An 18,884-nucleotide genomic window follows, 5' to 3' on the forward strand; every position below is an offset into this window, starting at 1 on the left:
AAAGGAAATCAGGCCTCCTGGTTCACACTGCAAAAGCAGGAAACCCTCTGACCAGATAAATTTCAACAGCTGCCCTTTCAGGATGCCTGCCATTGTACCAGGAAAGGCTGTATATTCTGAAACCCAAAAATACTATGCTCCCAAGCCTCCAAGCAGGAAGAAATGCTAGATTAAGGCCAGAATAGTCACATCACTTTACTGTCAAATAAGTATTGACAAAACCATATCATCATTATTATATTTCATGTAGTTCCTAGTAATTTATTCCTTTTTTTAAAACCATAGTAAAAAGAAATGCTTCCTTTACTTTCATGAAAATAATGTGGGCAACTAACTTCAAATTCCAATTAATTTGGAGAGTTCTAGAAAAGACTGGACATTTTAGAAGTATACAGATACATTTATAAAGCATTTTAAGACAATAGACTTCTAAAATTTGCAAATACACAATAAAAGAAATTGGTTGAAGTAAAAGAAAAGCTGTCTGCAAAAACACACACACACACACACACACACACACACACACAGAGCAATAATTATGTGTGTTATGATTCTCAAATGGAGGGTTTCTGACCAAAAAAGACTATCGGAATCAGCTGGGGAACTCTATACAAAAGACATTCCTTACTCACATTCTATTCCTTTGTATAAACAACATTCCCATACTCCATACAAGGACACTGTTTTCTAACCTGAGAATCTAAAAATTGTGTTAACCATCCTCAGCGCTCCTAGAAACTCTACTCCCTTGGCTTGTAATTCTCGGGGGTGTGAGTTTTGGGTGTGTGTGTGTGTGTGTGTGTGTGTGTGTGTGCACGCCCGCTTCCCACCACATTCTAAGTTGCTCAGGAGCAGGGACTGGGTAAGGAGCAGGGACTGGGTATTATTTATCTTTTCAATCCTGGCCCAATGCCTGGCACCCAATGGGCAAGCAATAAATATTTGTTGTTAAAGTGAAGAAATACAATCATGTGTCTTTTATTAATATTAATTCAGTGTTCAAACATTTTTACAGATAAGTCAAAGGTAACTTTAAAGCTAGTATTACAGAGCTATTATAAATTTTTAATTGAGTTTAAATTGATATAGGGTTTAACATCTATCCTTTTATCTATTCCATTATGTGCCTCCTCATATAGTAGTATATTATAAATTCAGCAGTACACCTTAATAGAGATCTTCTCAGTACAGTGGTCATTCTAACATGTTATACTTGATCCAATGTAAGTTACATACACACAACAAGTAGATTTCAAAATCCACTAAAATAAGTTTTAGGCTTGATGGCAATTCTGTTTTCAAAAATTGTACAAAAAATTGTTTTTCTTTGAGACAGGGTCTCGCTCTGTTGCCCAGGCTGGAGTGCAGTGGCACAATCATGGCTCACTGCAGTCTCAACCTCCTGGGCTCAGGTGATCCTCCCACCTCAGCCTCCGAGTAACTGGAACTACAGGTGAGTGTCACCATGCCAAGCTAATTTTTTGTATATTTTTTTTTGAGACAGGGTCTCACTACATTGCCCAGGCTTCTCTTGAACTCCTGGGCTCAAGCAATCCATCCGCCTCAGCCTCCCAAAGTGTTGGGATCACAGCCATGAGCCACTGCACCTGGCTATATGAAATTTCTTTTCTTCTGACCTACCCGAAAATTATCTGGTGAGCTCAAATGAAGTTTTTCTCTAATATCTTCAGAAGCACCAGCACACAACCTATAAAAGATATGATAATTTCTTTCCTCTTTGCCTTGAACACAGATCCTAGATTTCTCTAGGAGATAATGTGAAACAAATCCTCCAACAACTGAGCTCTAAAAAACAAAACACAGAGAAAATATGTTTTTGCATTTAAAGTCTTAAAGTATAATTTACCAATGTTAAATTATTTACCTTTTCTAATACACAATTGTCTATCAAGGAGGTTATAATATTCATCAAATAAAGGGGAAGAAACAACTAAACGTAAGCATAGAGTATTTATAATGGTCACCATTTTAAATATCCTCATTTAAGTCTCTACCCAAATCCTGCTATAAGTTTTGAGCCAATGAAGAATCACAACTGATCCTGCACTGTACCTCAACACAGGTGCTAGAATATCTTACACGACTAGCTATACAGTAATACTCAATGCTGAAGTCAAAATCAGTATCTGGACTTTAAATTGTGAAAGGAGCTTTTAGATGGTCGTAGTGGACACGTATATTCCTGCAACCATCTAAAGTAACAATGAAACTTAAAGGGATTTACCATTAAGTGCAAGTACAGCACCAACTGACCCTTGCATTTTTACAAACACTCCCCAAAAATATCATTCCAAAGCTTACTCTCACTTACCTTTTCATTAAAATGTATTTCTACAAATTTCCCAAATCGACTGCTATTATTGTTGCGAACGGTCTTTGCATTTCCAAAGGCTTCTAGGAGTGGGTTAGCTATTGAGAAACAAAAAAAAAAATCAATCAAAAAATTAGCATGACGGAACAAAACAAAATATGCATAGTATATCTCCATTTGTTAATATATATGTCTAGAAAAAAATGCACTAAAAAATATTAACATGAGCCAGGCGCAGTGGCTCACACCTGTAATCCCAGCACTTTGGGAGGCCAAGGCAGGTGGATCACGAGGTTAGGAGTTCGAGACCAGCCTGGCCAAGAGGATGAAACCCCATCTCTACTAAAAAATACAAAAATTAGCCGGGCATGGTGGCACACGCCTGTAATCCCAGTTACTTGGAAGACTAAGGCAGGAGAATTGCTTGAACCTGGGAGGCAGAGGTTGCAGTGAGCCGAGGTCACACCATTACACTCCAGCCTGGGCGACAAGAGCAAGACTCCATCTCAAAAAAAAAAAAACCAACATGAAGGAATTCACAAGTAATGCCAAATTCCACAAATATTTATTGACTACCCACTATGCTCAGGCACTATTCAAGTCCAGGAGATGGAAAAATTTCTCAAAAATATAAAAAGAAAATGTAAATGTTATACGACTAAATGTTTAAGCCACTATGTTACAAAATGTACAACTCGACTTTCAAATTTTTTCCCTAAGAATTTTACTGTTTTATCAAGTATATCAGGCCCAGAAAAGTAATTAGATAAAACAGCAAACCTCTTGTGAGAAAATATAGGCAAGGGTTGTATTATTTGAGTTACTTTTCTAAAACATCTAAAACATTTTACATATTAATAGTCTCCATATTTAACATTTTTACATGTATATCCAGTGAAATTTAACATATTAAGAGTTTACAGAATTACCTAAGAAAGGTTCTCAGAATAAAAGGTTTTAAAATCCTAATGAACAAATATAACATTTTCACTGTTATTTTATAATCACCTATCCACATATCATGACTGGATAAGAGTTATTAGAGTCTACTCTTATACTCACCTAAGTCTCAATCATACACATACCAAATTAGTGTTAAATCTTACACACATATTCTCCGTCAACAAACTTAAAGTACTTCATAATGTTTAGTGTTAAAATGTTTTTTATGAAGCATGTTCTTCCTATAATAAACACGAAGCTGGCCGGGCGCAGTGGCTCATGCCTGTAATCCCAGCACTTTGGGAGGCCGAGGCAGGCAGATCTCAAGGTCAGAAGATCGACACCATCCTGGCTAACATGGTGAAACTCCATCTCTACTAAAAATATAAAAAATTAGCCGGGCATGGTGGCAGGTGCCTGTAGTCCCCGATACTTGGGAGGCTGAGGCAGGAGAATGGCGTGAACCCGGGAGGCGAAGGTTGCAGTGAGCCGAGATCACTCCACTGCACTCAAGCCTGAGCGACAGAGCAAGACTCCGTCTCAAATAAATAAATAAATAAAATAAAAAATAAACATGAAGCCATATTTCTTATGAAACCTTTTCAAGTCAATTTCTCCTATTCTATCCATAGTAGAATGCTTAACTAGTCTCTAAACTCTTTTAAAGATCATTCTCCAGCCATTTCACATGGCAAAATAAGAAAGAAAACATTAAAACTAAAAAATATTAGAATATATCCCTCGTGTTTCAGATGGGAGAAAAAACTGAAGCTAACATGGTCAGTCGGGGCGCAGTGGCTCACACCTGCAATCCCAGCACTTTGGGAGGCCAAGGTGGACGGATCATGAGGTCAGGAGTTTCAGACCAGCCTAACCAACATGGTGAAACCCCGTCGCTAATAAAAATACAAAAATTAGCCAGGCGTGGTGGCAGTCACCTGTAGTCCCAGCTACTCAGGAGCCTGAGGCAGGAGAATCACTTGAACCCAGGAGATGGAGGTTGAGGTGAGCCAAGATCATGCCACTGCACTCCAGCCTGGGTGAAAGAGTGAGACTTCATCTCAAAAAAAAAAAAAACAAAAAACAAAACAAAACAAAACAAAATAAATGTGGTCAACTCACTCTTCAAAGGCCACATAACTGTCTATTGACAAAAAGAGGACTCAATTACAGGTCTCCCCCACTCCCTTATTGGTAATCTACTAGTTTTTGCTGAAGAACTTAATACAAGTAAAATATCCCAATAGGATAAGAACCTCTCCAACAGAAAATCATATTAATGCTACTAATAATATACTCATTCCAAAACCAGCAACTAAACTTCTACTAAGGATGGCATCAAAAGACTCTATGCCCTTCTAGTTACACTTACTATTATCCATTAAGAGGCTATAGAGCTGGGCACAGTGGTTTACACCCATAATCCCAGCACTTTCGGAGGCTGAGACAAGTGGATCACCTGAGGTCAGGAGTTCAAGACCAGCCTAGCCAACATGGTGAAACCCCAACTCTATTAAAAAATACAAAAATCAGCCAGGCATAATGGCACACACCTATAATCCAAGCTACTTAGGAGGCTGAAGCAGGGGTATCACTTGAACTCGGGAGACAGAGGTTGCAGTGAGCCAAGATCACACCACTGCACTCCAGCCTGGGCGACAGAGTGAGACTCAGTCTCAAAAAAAAAAAAAAAAAGGAAGCTATAGAAGCATTTGGAATAACACTTGGAGCATTTGGAATAACTTATCTCCACTATAACATACTACATACTGTACAGCACATTACTGTGGAAGAAAGTGGGCTTATATCCAATTGTCAAGTGAGTGTGCTCCTCAAGTGAGCAAATCACAATACTAATTAGTCTTTTACTGAGGTAGCCCATAATCTGTTCTTTTTTATTAATTTATTCAGTTTTTAAGAATGACTCCCTCGCTAAAGTAAGGTACTTTACTGTGAATAAAGCATTACTTATGAGATAAGTACATATTTGAGTATGTTACACCATCACATAAACTGTAAATGAAACTAGAAAATTCTTTATATTAAAAAAAACTTTATTGATGCTCAACTTTAAAAATGTTTATTAGAGTTCTATTTAGATTGATCTACATGCAGATTTTACATCACTGTGAAAAATGCACATATCATTTGCTATGATCTAGCAAAATGCATGAACATACAAGGCCCCAATAAGTTTTTGTTCAACTAACATTTTTCTTTAAAATGTCAAGAGCATGTGTGTTGCACTCGTAGAGTCCCAACTACTTATAAGGCTGAGGCAAGAGGACTGCTTGAGCCCAGGAGTTTGAGAGCAGCCTGGGCAACATAGTGAGATGCTGTCTCTACTTTAAAAACAAAAATGGCCAAGAGAGTGTTAAAATATGCATTTACTATGGCATGCAGTTAAGATGTCTAGGTTTATACTCAAATTTCACAACTGATGAGCTATATGAGTTTCAGCATATTTAAATATTATCATCTTTAAAGTAGGAATAAAATAGTTTCTAATTCATTCTGTGAAGATTTAAATTAGATAACAGATTTTTAAACAAGATAAAGCCTAATACATCCCATATATGTTATTATGACCATCATTATTAAAAAATGCTTACTGAGTACATAGTAGGGGAAAGTAAGGCAGGGAGAAGGAGAAAGAGTGTTCAGAGAAGCCTGTTTAAGACAGCTCAAAGAACTACAAGGAGGCCAATGTGATTAAAGCATAAGGAGTTAGAAGAAACATGACTCTAGGTGAGATCAGAAGAGGCAGGGGCCAGATCACACAGAGCACTGTGGGTGATGTTACACATCTGGCGCATGATGTTGAGAGCAATATGAAGCCATCAGATGATTTAAAGCAAAAGAAATTGTTCCAGCCAGGCGTGGTGGCTCACCCCCATAATCCCAGCACTCTGGGAGGCTGAGGCGGGCGGATCACCTGAGGTCAAGAGTTCAAGACCAGTCTGGCCAACATGGTGAAACCCCGTCTCTACTAAAAATACGAAAATTAGCCAGGCGTGGTGGTGGGCGCCTGTAAGCCCAGCTACTCGGGAGGCTAAGGCAGGAGAATCGCTTGAACCCAAGAGGCAGAGGTTGTAGTGAGCCGGGATCAAGCCACTATACTCCAGCCTGGGTGACAGGTGAGACTCTGCCTCAAAAAAAAAAAAGAAAAGAAAAAGAAATTATTCCAACTTCCATACAGAGACTGGATTAAGGAGAAGTAAGAATCTAAGTGAAGAGACGAAGCAGGAGTCTATGATGCAGGAGGGCATCATGCAGGAGATTCAACATAATGGTAGTCTAGGCCAGTAGTCTCCAAACTGAGCTACAGGAAGATTTTCTAAGGAGGTATATAATCATGGATAGCTTAAGGAAATCAATTTACACACTACTGCCTTTCTTAAAAAATGACTTCCCTAAAAAAGCACCTAATGCCAATTAACCCTTCTTCCTCTTCCCTTTACACAAAACAAGCTCCACAAAACAAACAGGAAGCTAAAGACATTCCTGTATTTCTTTCATTCATTCAGCAGATATTTATGCTCTTTATTAGTTACCATTCTAGGGTTTTGCAATATGAAACAAAAATCCCTGCCTTCTTAGTGTTTTCATGAGGTGGGGGTGGGGGCAAAAACAATTGATATTAGGTAAATAACAAGATGCTATATGAGCAATGATTTGTAGGAGATAAGAGAGTCTTTTGCATCTCTGAGAGAAGAACATTCCAGACCACCGAAAGAAGTCTTGTAACTTAATTTCAGTACATGCATAACAACAGAAAAATTAGCAATACCTTCAACAATTCTATCATCAATATCTTGACCTGTTCCATAGGATTCAGTCAGGTATCTGTTTAAAATATAGGATAAAAAATGTTGATGACAATAATATGGTACACAATTATTTATAATTATATTATTTAGTACATATAAAACTGAAACCTAGATCATCACTATAACAAATGTGTACTTAAATGCAACTATTCTGCGACAGCTTTTTAAATGTATTTAAAATTCTATTTGGGGCCAGGTGCAGTGGCTCATGCCTACAATCTCAGCATTTTGGGAGGTCAAGGCAGGTGGATCACCTGAAGTCAGGAGTTCGAGACCAGCCTGGCCCACATGATGAAACCCCTTCTCTACTAAAATACAAAATTAGCCAGGCATGGTGGCATACGCTTGTCATTCCAGCTACTCGGGAGGCTGGGGCAGGAGAATCGCTTGAACCTGGGAGGCAGAGGTTGCAGTGAGCCGAGACTGCACCACTGCACTCCAGCCTGGGTGACGGCGTGAGACTCCGTCTCAAAAAAAAAAAAAAAAAATTCTATTTGGTGGTACTATGCTCATTACCTCAATGATGAGATCACTCACAACCCAAACGTCTATGTCACAAAATATATTCATAACAAACCTGCACATGTATGGCATGAATCTAAATGCTGAAATTATAAAAATGAAAAATAAATTCTATTTGTATTGCATTTAACATCTAATCTATTACATTTAACATCTAATCTAACACATTATTTTTAAAATTGTTTTGGGAATATTCTGATTTTATCCAACTATTTGATTTTAAATATATTATATTCATCAACTACAGGAGATTTCAAAGCCTTTTGTGAGAGCCTATTAATTCAATCTTTGGCTACAGAAAACAAGGCAATCTGCCTCTGAAGAACTGGGAAGTTATCACTCTTCATGTTGTTTCACTGAAATATGAAACACAGACAAATAACTATTTGCCTGGCACATTTCAAAACAAAAAGCAATCCTTAATTTAAAATATAAGTTCATATTATTAGTTTATAATTCCTTAACTTTTTGTTCATTTTCATATATCAACCATAGACTCATATAGACTATTACATACAGGAAAGAAAGAAAGAGAAATTGAAACACTTAGAATCCAAGAATATTGGGAAGCATTCATTTAACCAGAATTATGTGTGTGTGTGTGTGTGTATGTGTGTGTATAAAATAGCTGTTAAACTCTTCAATTGATTTTATATAGATAACTCTGAACAGCATACATAGTTACATAATGAATAGCAAAATTTCATAGTACCACTATGCAGCAATCAACTAAGAACTGTAATTCTGTGGGAGTAACACTGGTGAGTATGCTGCTCCTAGCAGTAGTTGAACCACTAGATCTAACCTCGTGGGTATGTAAATTAAAAGAACTATACTACAATGAGTGTTACGATTCCTTCCATTTTTAAAACGCTATAATTCTAAACAAAGTGTAAGGCCAGGCATGGTGGCTCATGCCTGTAATCCCAGCACTTTAGGAGGTCAAAGTGGGAGGGTCACTTGAGTGCAGGAGTTGGAGACCAGCCTGGACAACATAGCATAACCCTGTCTCTACAAAAAAATAATTAGCCAGGCATGGTGGCACATGCCTGTGGTCCCAGTTACTTGGGAGGCTGAGGTAGGAGGATCACTTGGCTTGGAGGAGGTCGAGGCTGCAGTGAGGTATGATCGCACCACTGCCCTACAGCCTGGGTGATGGGGCAACAAAGCAAGTCCCTGTTTTCAAAAAACAAACCAAACCAAACAAACAAAAAAACACAATGCAGAGAGTTTAAGTTAATGGCAGCAAAGGGAACATGTTCAGAGGCAGGCTATAGGGAAACAGAAATAAGGAGGCCAATTATCGTAAGTTTAAGGTAAAAAATGGTTTTAACCATGCTAACAGAAATATAGACAGAACGTAAATGTTAGATTCTTAAGGAACATTTCTAGATCACCCTTTGTCTAACCAGTACTGGTCTCCTCCAAGATCCTCATGTGAATAACATGTCAGAGCAGGCTTTCAGTCATCTATAGATTAGCTTCCATATAAGGTGTCTGTATCTTAAAAGGGGTAGAGCCCACCATTCCAAACTATGTCATGAAGTATGCAAAGGTATTAAAAGTCAACCAGTTCAAATTCTCAAAGAAATATTTGCACAGCCTATAGTTCTCAAAGAACTATTTGAACAGAATAGTTCACAACAGCACTATTCACAATAGCCAAGAGGTGGAAGTCACCTAAATATTCATTGACAAATGCATGGATAAATAAATGTACCATATATCTACAATAAAATATTATTCAGCCTTAAAAAGGAAGGATGGGATACAAAATACTAAAAAATAAAAATAAAAGGAAAGAAATTCTGACACATACTACAACATGGATGAATCTTAAGTTGAGCTAAATAAAATAGGCCGGTCACAGAAAGACAAATACTGTGTAATTTCACTTACATGAGAGATAGCTATAGAAAAACTGGGAAGTAGAATGCTGGTTACTAGATGAGTGGATAAATGGAGTTGTTGTTGAATCGGTGAAGTTTTAGTTTTCCAAGATGAAAGTTCTGGAGGCTGTACAGATTGGCTGCACAACAATGTGAATATACTTAATGCTACTATGCTATACACTTAGAAATGGTTGACAACTTTTACATATGTTTTTTTTTACCAGAAAAAAGTCAACCTGGGCTGAGCACGGTGGCTCATGCCTATAATTCCATCATTTGGGGAGGCCAAGGCAGGAGGGTTGCTCAAGCCCAGAAATTTGAAACCAGCCTAGGCACCACAGTAAGACTTCATCTCTACAAAAAAATTAAAAGATTAGCAGGGCATGATGGCATGTGCCTGCAGTCCCAGCTATTCAGGAGAATGAAGTGGGACAATCACTTGAGCCCAGGAGGTCAAGGCTACAGTGAGCTGTGGTGGTGACACTGCTTTCCATCCTGGGTGACACAGTAAGACCCTATCTCAAGGGGGGAAAAATACGATCAACCTGCTCAAATATTTCAAGTTAGCTGAATACTCACCTTAGAACAAATTTTGTATTTTCTGTTTTACCAGCTCCTGATTCGCCAGATACAATGATAGACTGACTCATCTTGAGCACCTTCATGTCTCGAAAGGCTTTATCAGCTAGGGTCAAAATAAGACATTAATGATGGGCAATATATTAAATATAAAGTTAATAATAGAAAGTTCACTTTAGGAGCACTTACTCTTAAAGAAATCATAAACGTTCAACGTTAATGAAATTTTAAAATAAAGTCATTCAAAAGTGTTCAAATCATTTTAGAAGTATTTACTGTAAATGTTGTATCTTATTATCCTAAAAGTTAAGTAATATGAAATCCAAATAAACAACTCTTAAGTTTCTGATAGAATGTCTTGATATTATGGGCTATGGCTCATCTCTTCACAATTCCAGAGCTGATCTGCAGAGGGATTTAGAAAATGGTCACTACGCATAACTAATGAAGTCCCCAGCGAAAAGCAGGAATTAATGAGCTTCCAATTAAGAAATCTGGCAACCACAAAGTTGGCTAGAGAAAACAAAATACATAATGGCAAAATAAATCTGTGGGGTTTTTTTCCTGTAATACAACTATTAAATTTATGAATCTTGTAGAATTTGTCAACATTTTACAACGAGGCAAAATTAACAGCTTTAAGTTTCCTAGATTTGCCACTGTTTACATATATAATTTTTAACTATCTTCATTACACTCCAACAATTTAGGCTATAAACTGTATTAAATGTCAAGTCTACACAGACAAGTTGAAACAATTTAATGCTGTTAAAGCAGTCTCAAATTAAGACAACTGTAATTCAAAATTAGGTCATCACAATTTGGCTATATAAGACTATCTCTCACCTCAGACATGTGCCAAGAAGACTTTAGAAATGGCTTTTACTCTAAGGGGAGAATGCAAACCTTATGCAAGAGTACACACATCCCAATGCAAACCATATGCAAGAGTACACACATCCCTTTGTCCAATTTATCAGCAACATGTTCCCCTGTTCCACCCCCCACCCATTTTTGGTTTTTTTTGAGACATGGTCTCTCTCTGTCACCCAGGTTGAACGTGGTGGCACGATCTCAGCTCACTGCAGCCTCGATCTCCTAAGGTCAATCAATCCTCCCACCACTGCCTCCAGAGTAGCTGGGACTACAGGCAAGCGCATGCCTGGCTAATTGTTTCTTTTTTTTTATAGAGACAAGGTTTTGCATGTTTGCCCAGGTGGGTATTGACCTCCTGGGCTCAAGCGATCCGCCCTCCCAAGTGCTTGGATTACACGCATGAGCCACCACACCCATCCTCCACATGTTTTTAAAGAATCATTCCAAACACTTGTTTTTTAGTAGTAAAAAGCTAAAAATAAAAGCTCATTGATTTACATTTTAAACATGTAACTTTTCTCCAGTGATAAGTTTGCACATATTCAGGTTCTAAGGGATTTTGCAGGCTGAACACACGATGCCTGTCATAGCTTCTTTCAGCCAAAAGTAAATCTGCTGTTGCCCTGGTAGAGTAATTACGTCAGCCATATTTACCCTACTTAGTAGCAGACAGCACACAGGTCAACCAAATCTGAAAGTGAAGTCTGGTTAGGTCAAGCATAAAGAGAAAGCCCAAAGAGAAACAGGCTGCACTATGAACAAGTTCCAACACATGTCACTTAGCTGCTTTATGTCTGAATGCAAAGGGTTAGCTAACACTTCCGTATTTGGTGGGAAGAGGGGTAACTGCTCATTCTGATCAAAAACCTCCACCCGCTATGCCTCAGATCTGGAGGACTTCAAAATAAAAGAGAAGCTGAGAAAGGCAAAGAGACACTACTGTCTTCCCATACAGGTTCTCCAGCAGTATGGAGCATATACTACTTTTAATCCTTTAATTTCATAAACCCCTGATGCAAGATGATGCCCAGAAGTCTGTTCTTATAGCTCAAATCTAGTCCAAGTAACACACTCACAAGGCATGAGCTGGGTAAGAAATGAAGGCCAGGACCTCGAAACTGTGAAGGAGGACACTTTTAAGATGGAGCTGATGGTATTAAAGAGCCTAAAAGTACCATTAGGTCAGTTTTATTACATCCTACTTTCAACTGGGCAGACATCCCTTACAGGACACAGGCATTTAACACAGATAATGATGTACGGTATGCCTGCCTCATTAGTTGACTGCAAAAGTGTTCTTCCCCACTCTGTAAAATACTTGCTCCTAACAATGTTGAGATATCCAAGAAGTATACAGTTCCTCCAAAACATATGTTCAATTTATGGTATCTTTTATTAATCTAAAAGAAAAACTGAGTAAATCTGTACAATATAAAGAAAGACAAGAATTAAAATACAATTAAAATCACTTACCAATTGCAAAGACATGAGGTGGTCTTGTCCCAAGAGATTTTCCTTGATATGACTTTATTGTTTCTGAAGAATATATTTTAGGTATGTCAAAGTATGGATTCACTGCAATCAGAATGTTGGCGACATATGTCTAAATATGAAAAGCATAAACATAAAATTTTCCAATTACTATTTTCATTTAAAGATAAACAAAGCTCATAGAAGAAATAAAATACAAAAAATCTCAATTATCTATATAACTAAGACTCCCAAATCAGTCCTAAATATTCCGAGTATTCCCTGATCTTTATAGGACCCATATTTCTCCAATTCTTAATAAATATTTGTATCTTACCAACCCACAGGCACCTCAAGTTCAGCATATCCAAACTCGAAATTATCTCTTCCCACCTACCTCTGCCTCAAAGGAAGTATTCTCCTTCCGTGTTCTTCCCCAGGGACATGGCATCACCACCAAGTCACCACAGACAGAAATCTGAGTCTCTAGCTTCTATCTCATTCAGCCTTCTTCTGTCGACTCTACTTATGAAATCTACTCCCACACCTAAGTTTTGGTCATTTGTATTCCTTACCTAGTGTATTCACCCTGCTACTGAGGAGTTTAATACAGCTTGTAGCACCTTCTAGGCCCATCCCTATCACTGAATGCCAAGGATTGATTTAGCTCTGTGGTGACCATTTGGTTCCAGATTTCTTCCACACAATATATGCTAACCATTACCTAGAACATTTATGAGTTAAATGTTTAATGAGCAACTTAAGCTTGCTTTTAATTTTGGAATTTAGCACATATTAGATGTTCAACATGAGTCAGTTGATTGAGCAAATTTTGCCTCTAAATATATTTCTAATCAAGAATAGCCACATTTAAACTTAAATATGTTCTTTATTTAGTTGATTTTGAAAAAAATCAGGGAGAAAAGTAAAGTCTTAAAACTATATATAACTAGAAGATGGCAAGTACGCTCTTTTGGAATAGAATAAATAAGTCCTATTTCCCAGCTGTCACTACTTGGACAGATGGCAGAGACTAAATGTAATTTAGTCAGAATTAAGTAAGTACAATTAGGCAAATTGATAGTGATATAAAAGATTAAGACTGTCATTTGATCTAGTAAGTGTCAAAGAAGCCATGTGTTTTCTTCGTTCAAAAATAATGAAGAGCCCCATCTTTATAACAGGAGAACTACAATGGGGTAATTTATCTCCAGCCACCAAAGGACTATATGGTTAGGTCATATTGTAATAAAGTCTCATGCATGCCCAAAGAATAATTATAATTAAAACATACTAGGTGAAGTATCCATCTGAATGATTTGATGGAAGCCCTGACTATTTACACTGAAAGCATTTTCTTTCATTTTTGAATATTCTGGACTTTCAAGGTAGAGTATCTAGGGTCTAATGAAATTCAGCAACTAAATATTTAGGTTCTATGGTCAGCATTCCTGTGTTCTTAATATTTCCTCAGATACTATCTTCTATTCTAATTAACATTTTTTTCCTCATTCAAATTTTTAATTTCAATATACATTCCTTACAGGCTGCTTTACATTGTCTTCCAAACAACGTGGAAAGTGAATCAAACATATCTACAGACATACCAAAAGTAAAAAATCAAAACCAAAAACCATTATGGTGTTTTCAAAAATACTCAAACTGGACATTTTTAAGTCCAAAAGACACTAAACAACACTCTGAATTCATAATTGCTTTCCACGAACACTGATTAAATAAGTGCCTTCTATGTACCAGGCATGTTTTAACCCCCAGAGTTCAAGTTGTAAATTAGAAAAAAATATTTGTCCTCACTAAGCTCATACTCTATTCAAGACAGTCAGATCAAGCATGATTTTCTGTTAGAAAATTTCAAGTGTGACAAAATCAAAGAGTACCACTTGAAATAATTATCTCCACAAAAACTGACACCATAGGAAAATACTTACATAAATTCTGTCTTTACTATATCGAACTTTGATATTATGGAGCAGTGTGGCTTCATTTAAATACATTAGTGAACCTAAGACAGAAAATTTACATATCATTAGAGAGTTGAAGAAAACAAAGTAAAACAATACTATCTTAATCTGAATCACTTTGACTTATCCTAAAAATCAATTGTTAGGTTACATTTAACTCCATCTTTTTTAAAACCCAGGCTGATGTAAACCTTAGAAGCTGATTTAAAAGCGATCCAGTTTACATGTGTTACAGTGATATTTTTAAGTAATGAATTTTAAACTAAAGGAGTAAACCTAGTGAGTACCAAGTGAGTACTCGTTAATGAAGGTTGATTAAAAAGTACAATTCAAGAGGGAAAAAAGTATTATAATAGATAGCTCTGATCTTAATACACTTCTGACACAACAAAGTGATGACACTAATCCAATCTGATACTCAGAATTTCACAGATAAAACACAGAAGATAAAACTTTAGAATGGGAACAGACCATCAAATCATTCAGGGAGTCCCTCACAACTCACGTAAGAATAATCCTGGATAAATTATGTATGTCTTAACTGAGAATATGAAGCTAATTAATAGCTGAGTTTGAACAGATAAATCTTGTTCCTGTGACATCTGCTCTACTGAAGTGTCAGGGTTGACTCCCAATCTATTCTCCAAGTCCTTCAATCTCCTGAGCTCCATTTCTATCCCATGCTAGAGTAGACAAAAACCATTCCTCTTCTCAACCACCTTGTTTCTGTTATTAGAACCACCATTTTCTCTGTCACTGAAATTGTAAACCTTAGTCAACACTAAAATCATCTTCTCTCTCCCTCCTTATTCTAAACCAGTTTCCAAATCTTTATGCCATATAAGAAAGTATAGCATAGTGACAGTTCATGGCAGGTACTCAAAGCATAATCTGAATCTCTCAATGTATCTCCTTTCTTTCCATTTCTACCGCTCCAATACCAGTTTAGTTCTCATTACCTCTTTTGTGATCATGGTAGCCTCTTATTTACCTATTGCCTCAGTCTCTCTCCTCTCTAATCCAGACTTCTCAGCACATTAACTAAAGTAGAGGCCTCATCAAATCTCTCTCCCCATAAAATCATCACTGGGTCTCTATCAACATCCATATTCACGTCTGATCAGGGCTCTTAATAAACCTACTTTCATGACCTTTTCATATAATTTTCCACAATTCACCTTAATACTAACTTATAGGCAGACTGAACTATTTATTAAATACAGGTATCATTCATCTATCAGTTTCCGTGTAGAATATCCTCTACATTTCTAGGTGTGAAAAATCTATCTATTCTTTAAGGTCAGTACAAAAGTTACCTCACAAATGACACTTCCCCATTCTCACCACCACCACTAGAACTACTATCTTCTTTGTAATTTCCTTATGGCTCTTACCACACACTGCCAGTGTTATGATAATTTTACGTATCTGGTTTTGTCTACTATATCAGATCCTTGGGGGCAAGATGCTGCCTGATTTATTTGTTTGGTCCCTCACTGAAATTGCTCATGTGCCTACACTGCATGTATGTTAGGTGTTGAACACACTATTCAACACCTAACCAATGCTGTCAAACAAGAGCCTCTTGCCATATACCTACCTCCACAGACTGCCCATGCATCTATACTCATTTAATGCAGCCAATTCACTTTCACCTCACTGCTTTTTTTTTTTTTTTGAGATGAACTCTCACTCTGTCGCCCAGGCTGGAGAGCAGTGGCACGATCTCAGCTCACTGCAACCTCCGCCTCCTGGGTTCAAGCGATTCTCCTGCCTCAGTCACCTCATTGCTTTCTAGTGCCACTTAGGGCAGAATAAAAGAGAGTAAGAAGTGGGTGGAGGCTCCTAACAGCTGAATGGCAGCTTTCCTTTGAATTGAGGAAGGATATAGAGAGGGTTAGGCAGCAGAGGTATTAATATATCTGGTTTGGGTATGAGGTCACCTACCTTTCTATATCCCTAATCTTCTTCCATCCTTGTGCCCTGGAGCCTGGTCTACATGTTCGTTTTTCTTTATCCAACGCACTCTGTTGAACCACTCCCCATCTCTCTCACTTTCCTCTGAAATACCTGGTTGCATGATGTTGTCACTGCTTCCTCTAAGTAAAAACTCCTAATCCTACAGTACACTTCCCCTGTGAACGCTAATCATATAAGCCTACACAGACATGGGAATTACTACTTGCTCTCCTATCTTTACTCCTTCCACACTCGCCACCTACCTTTTCAGGGATGTGTGTTTATTAAATCAAATAAATCTCCAGCTGATGAAATATCTGCTGATGACAGTAAGAATTTGGACAGGAGGGTATTCCTCTGAAATCATGCCACACAGGCCATTCCATTTTCAAGAAGACACAGAAAAAGAGAGAGGGAGAGGAAAATATTTGCAACCCTTGTTTTGCCAGAATGTGAAATGCTAAGTCCCAACTGCCTACATCTCCCTAAAGGTATGACCTACGGATGTTCACGAGGGCCTCTCAAATAGCCTCCTGCTCTACCAAATAATTCCTTCTTCCTTTCCTTTCCTAGTAGTCAGTCCTAGGATTACTTGGCTTGGCTATTTACATGCAACTCTTTATGTAAACTGTTTACCTTTTATGCCTAATTATTAACAGATTTAACTATACCCAAAAGAATATTAAAATGTTGAAACAATTTAACCTAAGACATATAGCAAAATATTTGAATAAACAATTAGTTTCTTTATAAATACTGTTTTAATAAATAAATATATAACAAATATATGTAAACGTTTCTAAAGAAGATTAGGTATGACTTCACTATTAAATTTAGATATCTGACTAGAGAGTTGTCTCAGCATTTAAGATCCTGCTTAATCATTACAGCTCTGGCTCGCTAAAAGAAAAAAGGAACCCACAAACAACTTCAGTACAGAAGTCAATCAATTCCAAATATATGTTGTTGTAGACGACATTGCACTACTGAAAAAGAGACTAAGGCAACTTTTAGAATTCTTTCCAATTGTATTTATTTATTATTTAGAGACGGAGTTTCACTCTTGTCACCCAGGCTGTAATGCAATGGCGTGATCTTGGCTCACTGCTATGTCTGCCTCCTGGGTTCAAGGGAGTCTCCTGCCTCGGCCCCCCGAGTAGCTGGGATTACTGGCGCCCACCACCATGCTCAACTAATTTTTGTACTTTTAGTAGAGACAGGGTTTCACCATGTTTGCCAGGCTGGTCTCAAAGTCCTGACCTCAGGTGATCCACCCGCCTCAGCTTCCCAAAGTGCTGGGATTACAGGAGTGAGCCACTGCGCCCGGTTTCTTTCCAATTTTATGTTCTATACTTTATTATTCTCAAAATCTAATAGACAATAATTCACGAAGAACATTATGTGCCATGAAAGTCATAGTAGCTCAAAATCAGCAGGGGGAAATGCTATTATTTTCCTTTTAATTACTGACTTCACATGCCCAATTTTCCTATTCTTGTGACAATAACCAACAGTCAAGTAAAACAGCAAAATTAACATGCTAATTTCTACATATAAAACCCTTCACATAGAAAACTCAGAGCTATAGCTCGGTGCAGTGGCTCACATCTATAATTCCAGCACTTTGGGAGCCCGAGGCAGGCAGATCATCTGAGGCCAGGAGTTTGAGACCAACCTGGCCAACATAGTGAACCCCATCTCACTAAAAATACAAAAATTAGCTGGAATGGTGGTGCACACGTGTAGTCACAGCTACTCAGGAGACTGAGGCAGAAGAATTGCTGGAACCTGGGAGGCGAAGGTTGCAGTGAGCTGAGATCATGCCACTACACTCCAATCTGGGTGACAGAGCGAGACTGTCTCAAAAAAAAAAAAAACTTAGACCTAAAAGTAGGTAACAAATGTTGCTACATTGTTGGGGCACTATTAAAAGACAACACATAGTGGGGTGGGAGTGAAATATCCTCATCATTGTCCCCACTTCCTCCATTAAAAAAAAAAAAAAAAGACTTAACATGCCTCTGTTTCAGTAGAACCTTCAACACATACTTCAGAACACTCTCTACAGGCATCAATCATTTAATCTTCACATTATTACCATAATAGAAAGAAGAAAATAACTTTAGAAATATGCATGTGAGACCCTGTGTATGTGTGCATGTGTGTGTGTGCGCGTGTATAACACAAAGTTACAACTATAGTGGTAGCTTTGTGTTACAGTGTGTCATTCAGCAGAGGACAGTGGTATGGTGGCATGCCTCAGATGAAAGTACTAAGTGACAGAACCACTGCAGTTGGAAACCTTATATTCTAAATTCAACAATCAAAGCTGTGTTAATAATGTGGTTTCAGAAAAGGGCCTTCAGTAGGGATGGGCTACTATCTTATGAGAATAGTTAACACCCACACATTAACATTGCTGCCATCTGGCATCACCAAGGAAACCAGCTGCAAGAGGCAGCAAATACTGAGGTTGTGAAAATTTAAAAGTTAGACAAGT

At 37.8% G+C, this 18,884-nt stretch overlaps 1 protein-coding gene across 1 annotated transcript in view; it reads right to left on the bottom strand.

The window, feature by feature from the left end:
• The window catches only part of MYO6 (myosin VI), a 92,445-nt gene that overhangs the window by 67,337 nt on the left and 6,224 nt on the right, over positions 1 to 18,884 (bottom strand). The window contains exons 3-8 of the mRNA XM_011942955.1: positions 14,393 to 14,466; positions 12,447 to 12,576; positions 10,098 to 10,203; positions 7,065 to 7,120; positions 2,333 to 2,430; positions 1,642 to 1,806 (exon numbers count right to left, since the gene is read on the bottom strand). Coding sequence (XP_011798345.1) covers positions 1,642 to 1,806; positions 2,333 to 2,430; positions 7,065 to 7,120; positions 10,098 to 10,203; positions 12,447 to 12,576; positions 14,393 to 14,466 — 629 coding nt within the window. The remainder of the gene's footprint in view (positions 1 to 1,641; positions 1,807 to 2,332; positions 2,431 to 7,064; positions 7,121 to 10,097; positions 10,204 to 12,446; positions 12,577 to 14,392; positions 14,467 to 18,884) is intronic.

The sequence above is a fragment of the Colobus angolensis genome, unplaced genomic scaffold, assembly GCF_000951035.1.
Source record: "Colobus angolensis palliatus isolate OR3802 unplaced genomic scaffold, Cang.pa_1.0 Scaffold213, whole genome shotgun sequence".
NCBI lineage: Eukaryota > Metazoa > Chordata > Mammalia > Primates > Cercopithecidae > Colobus > Colobus angolensis.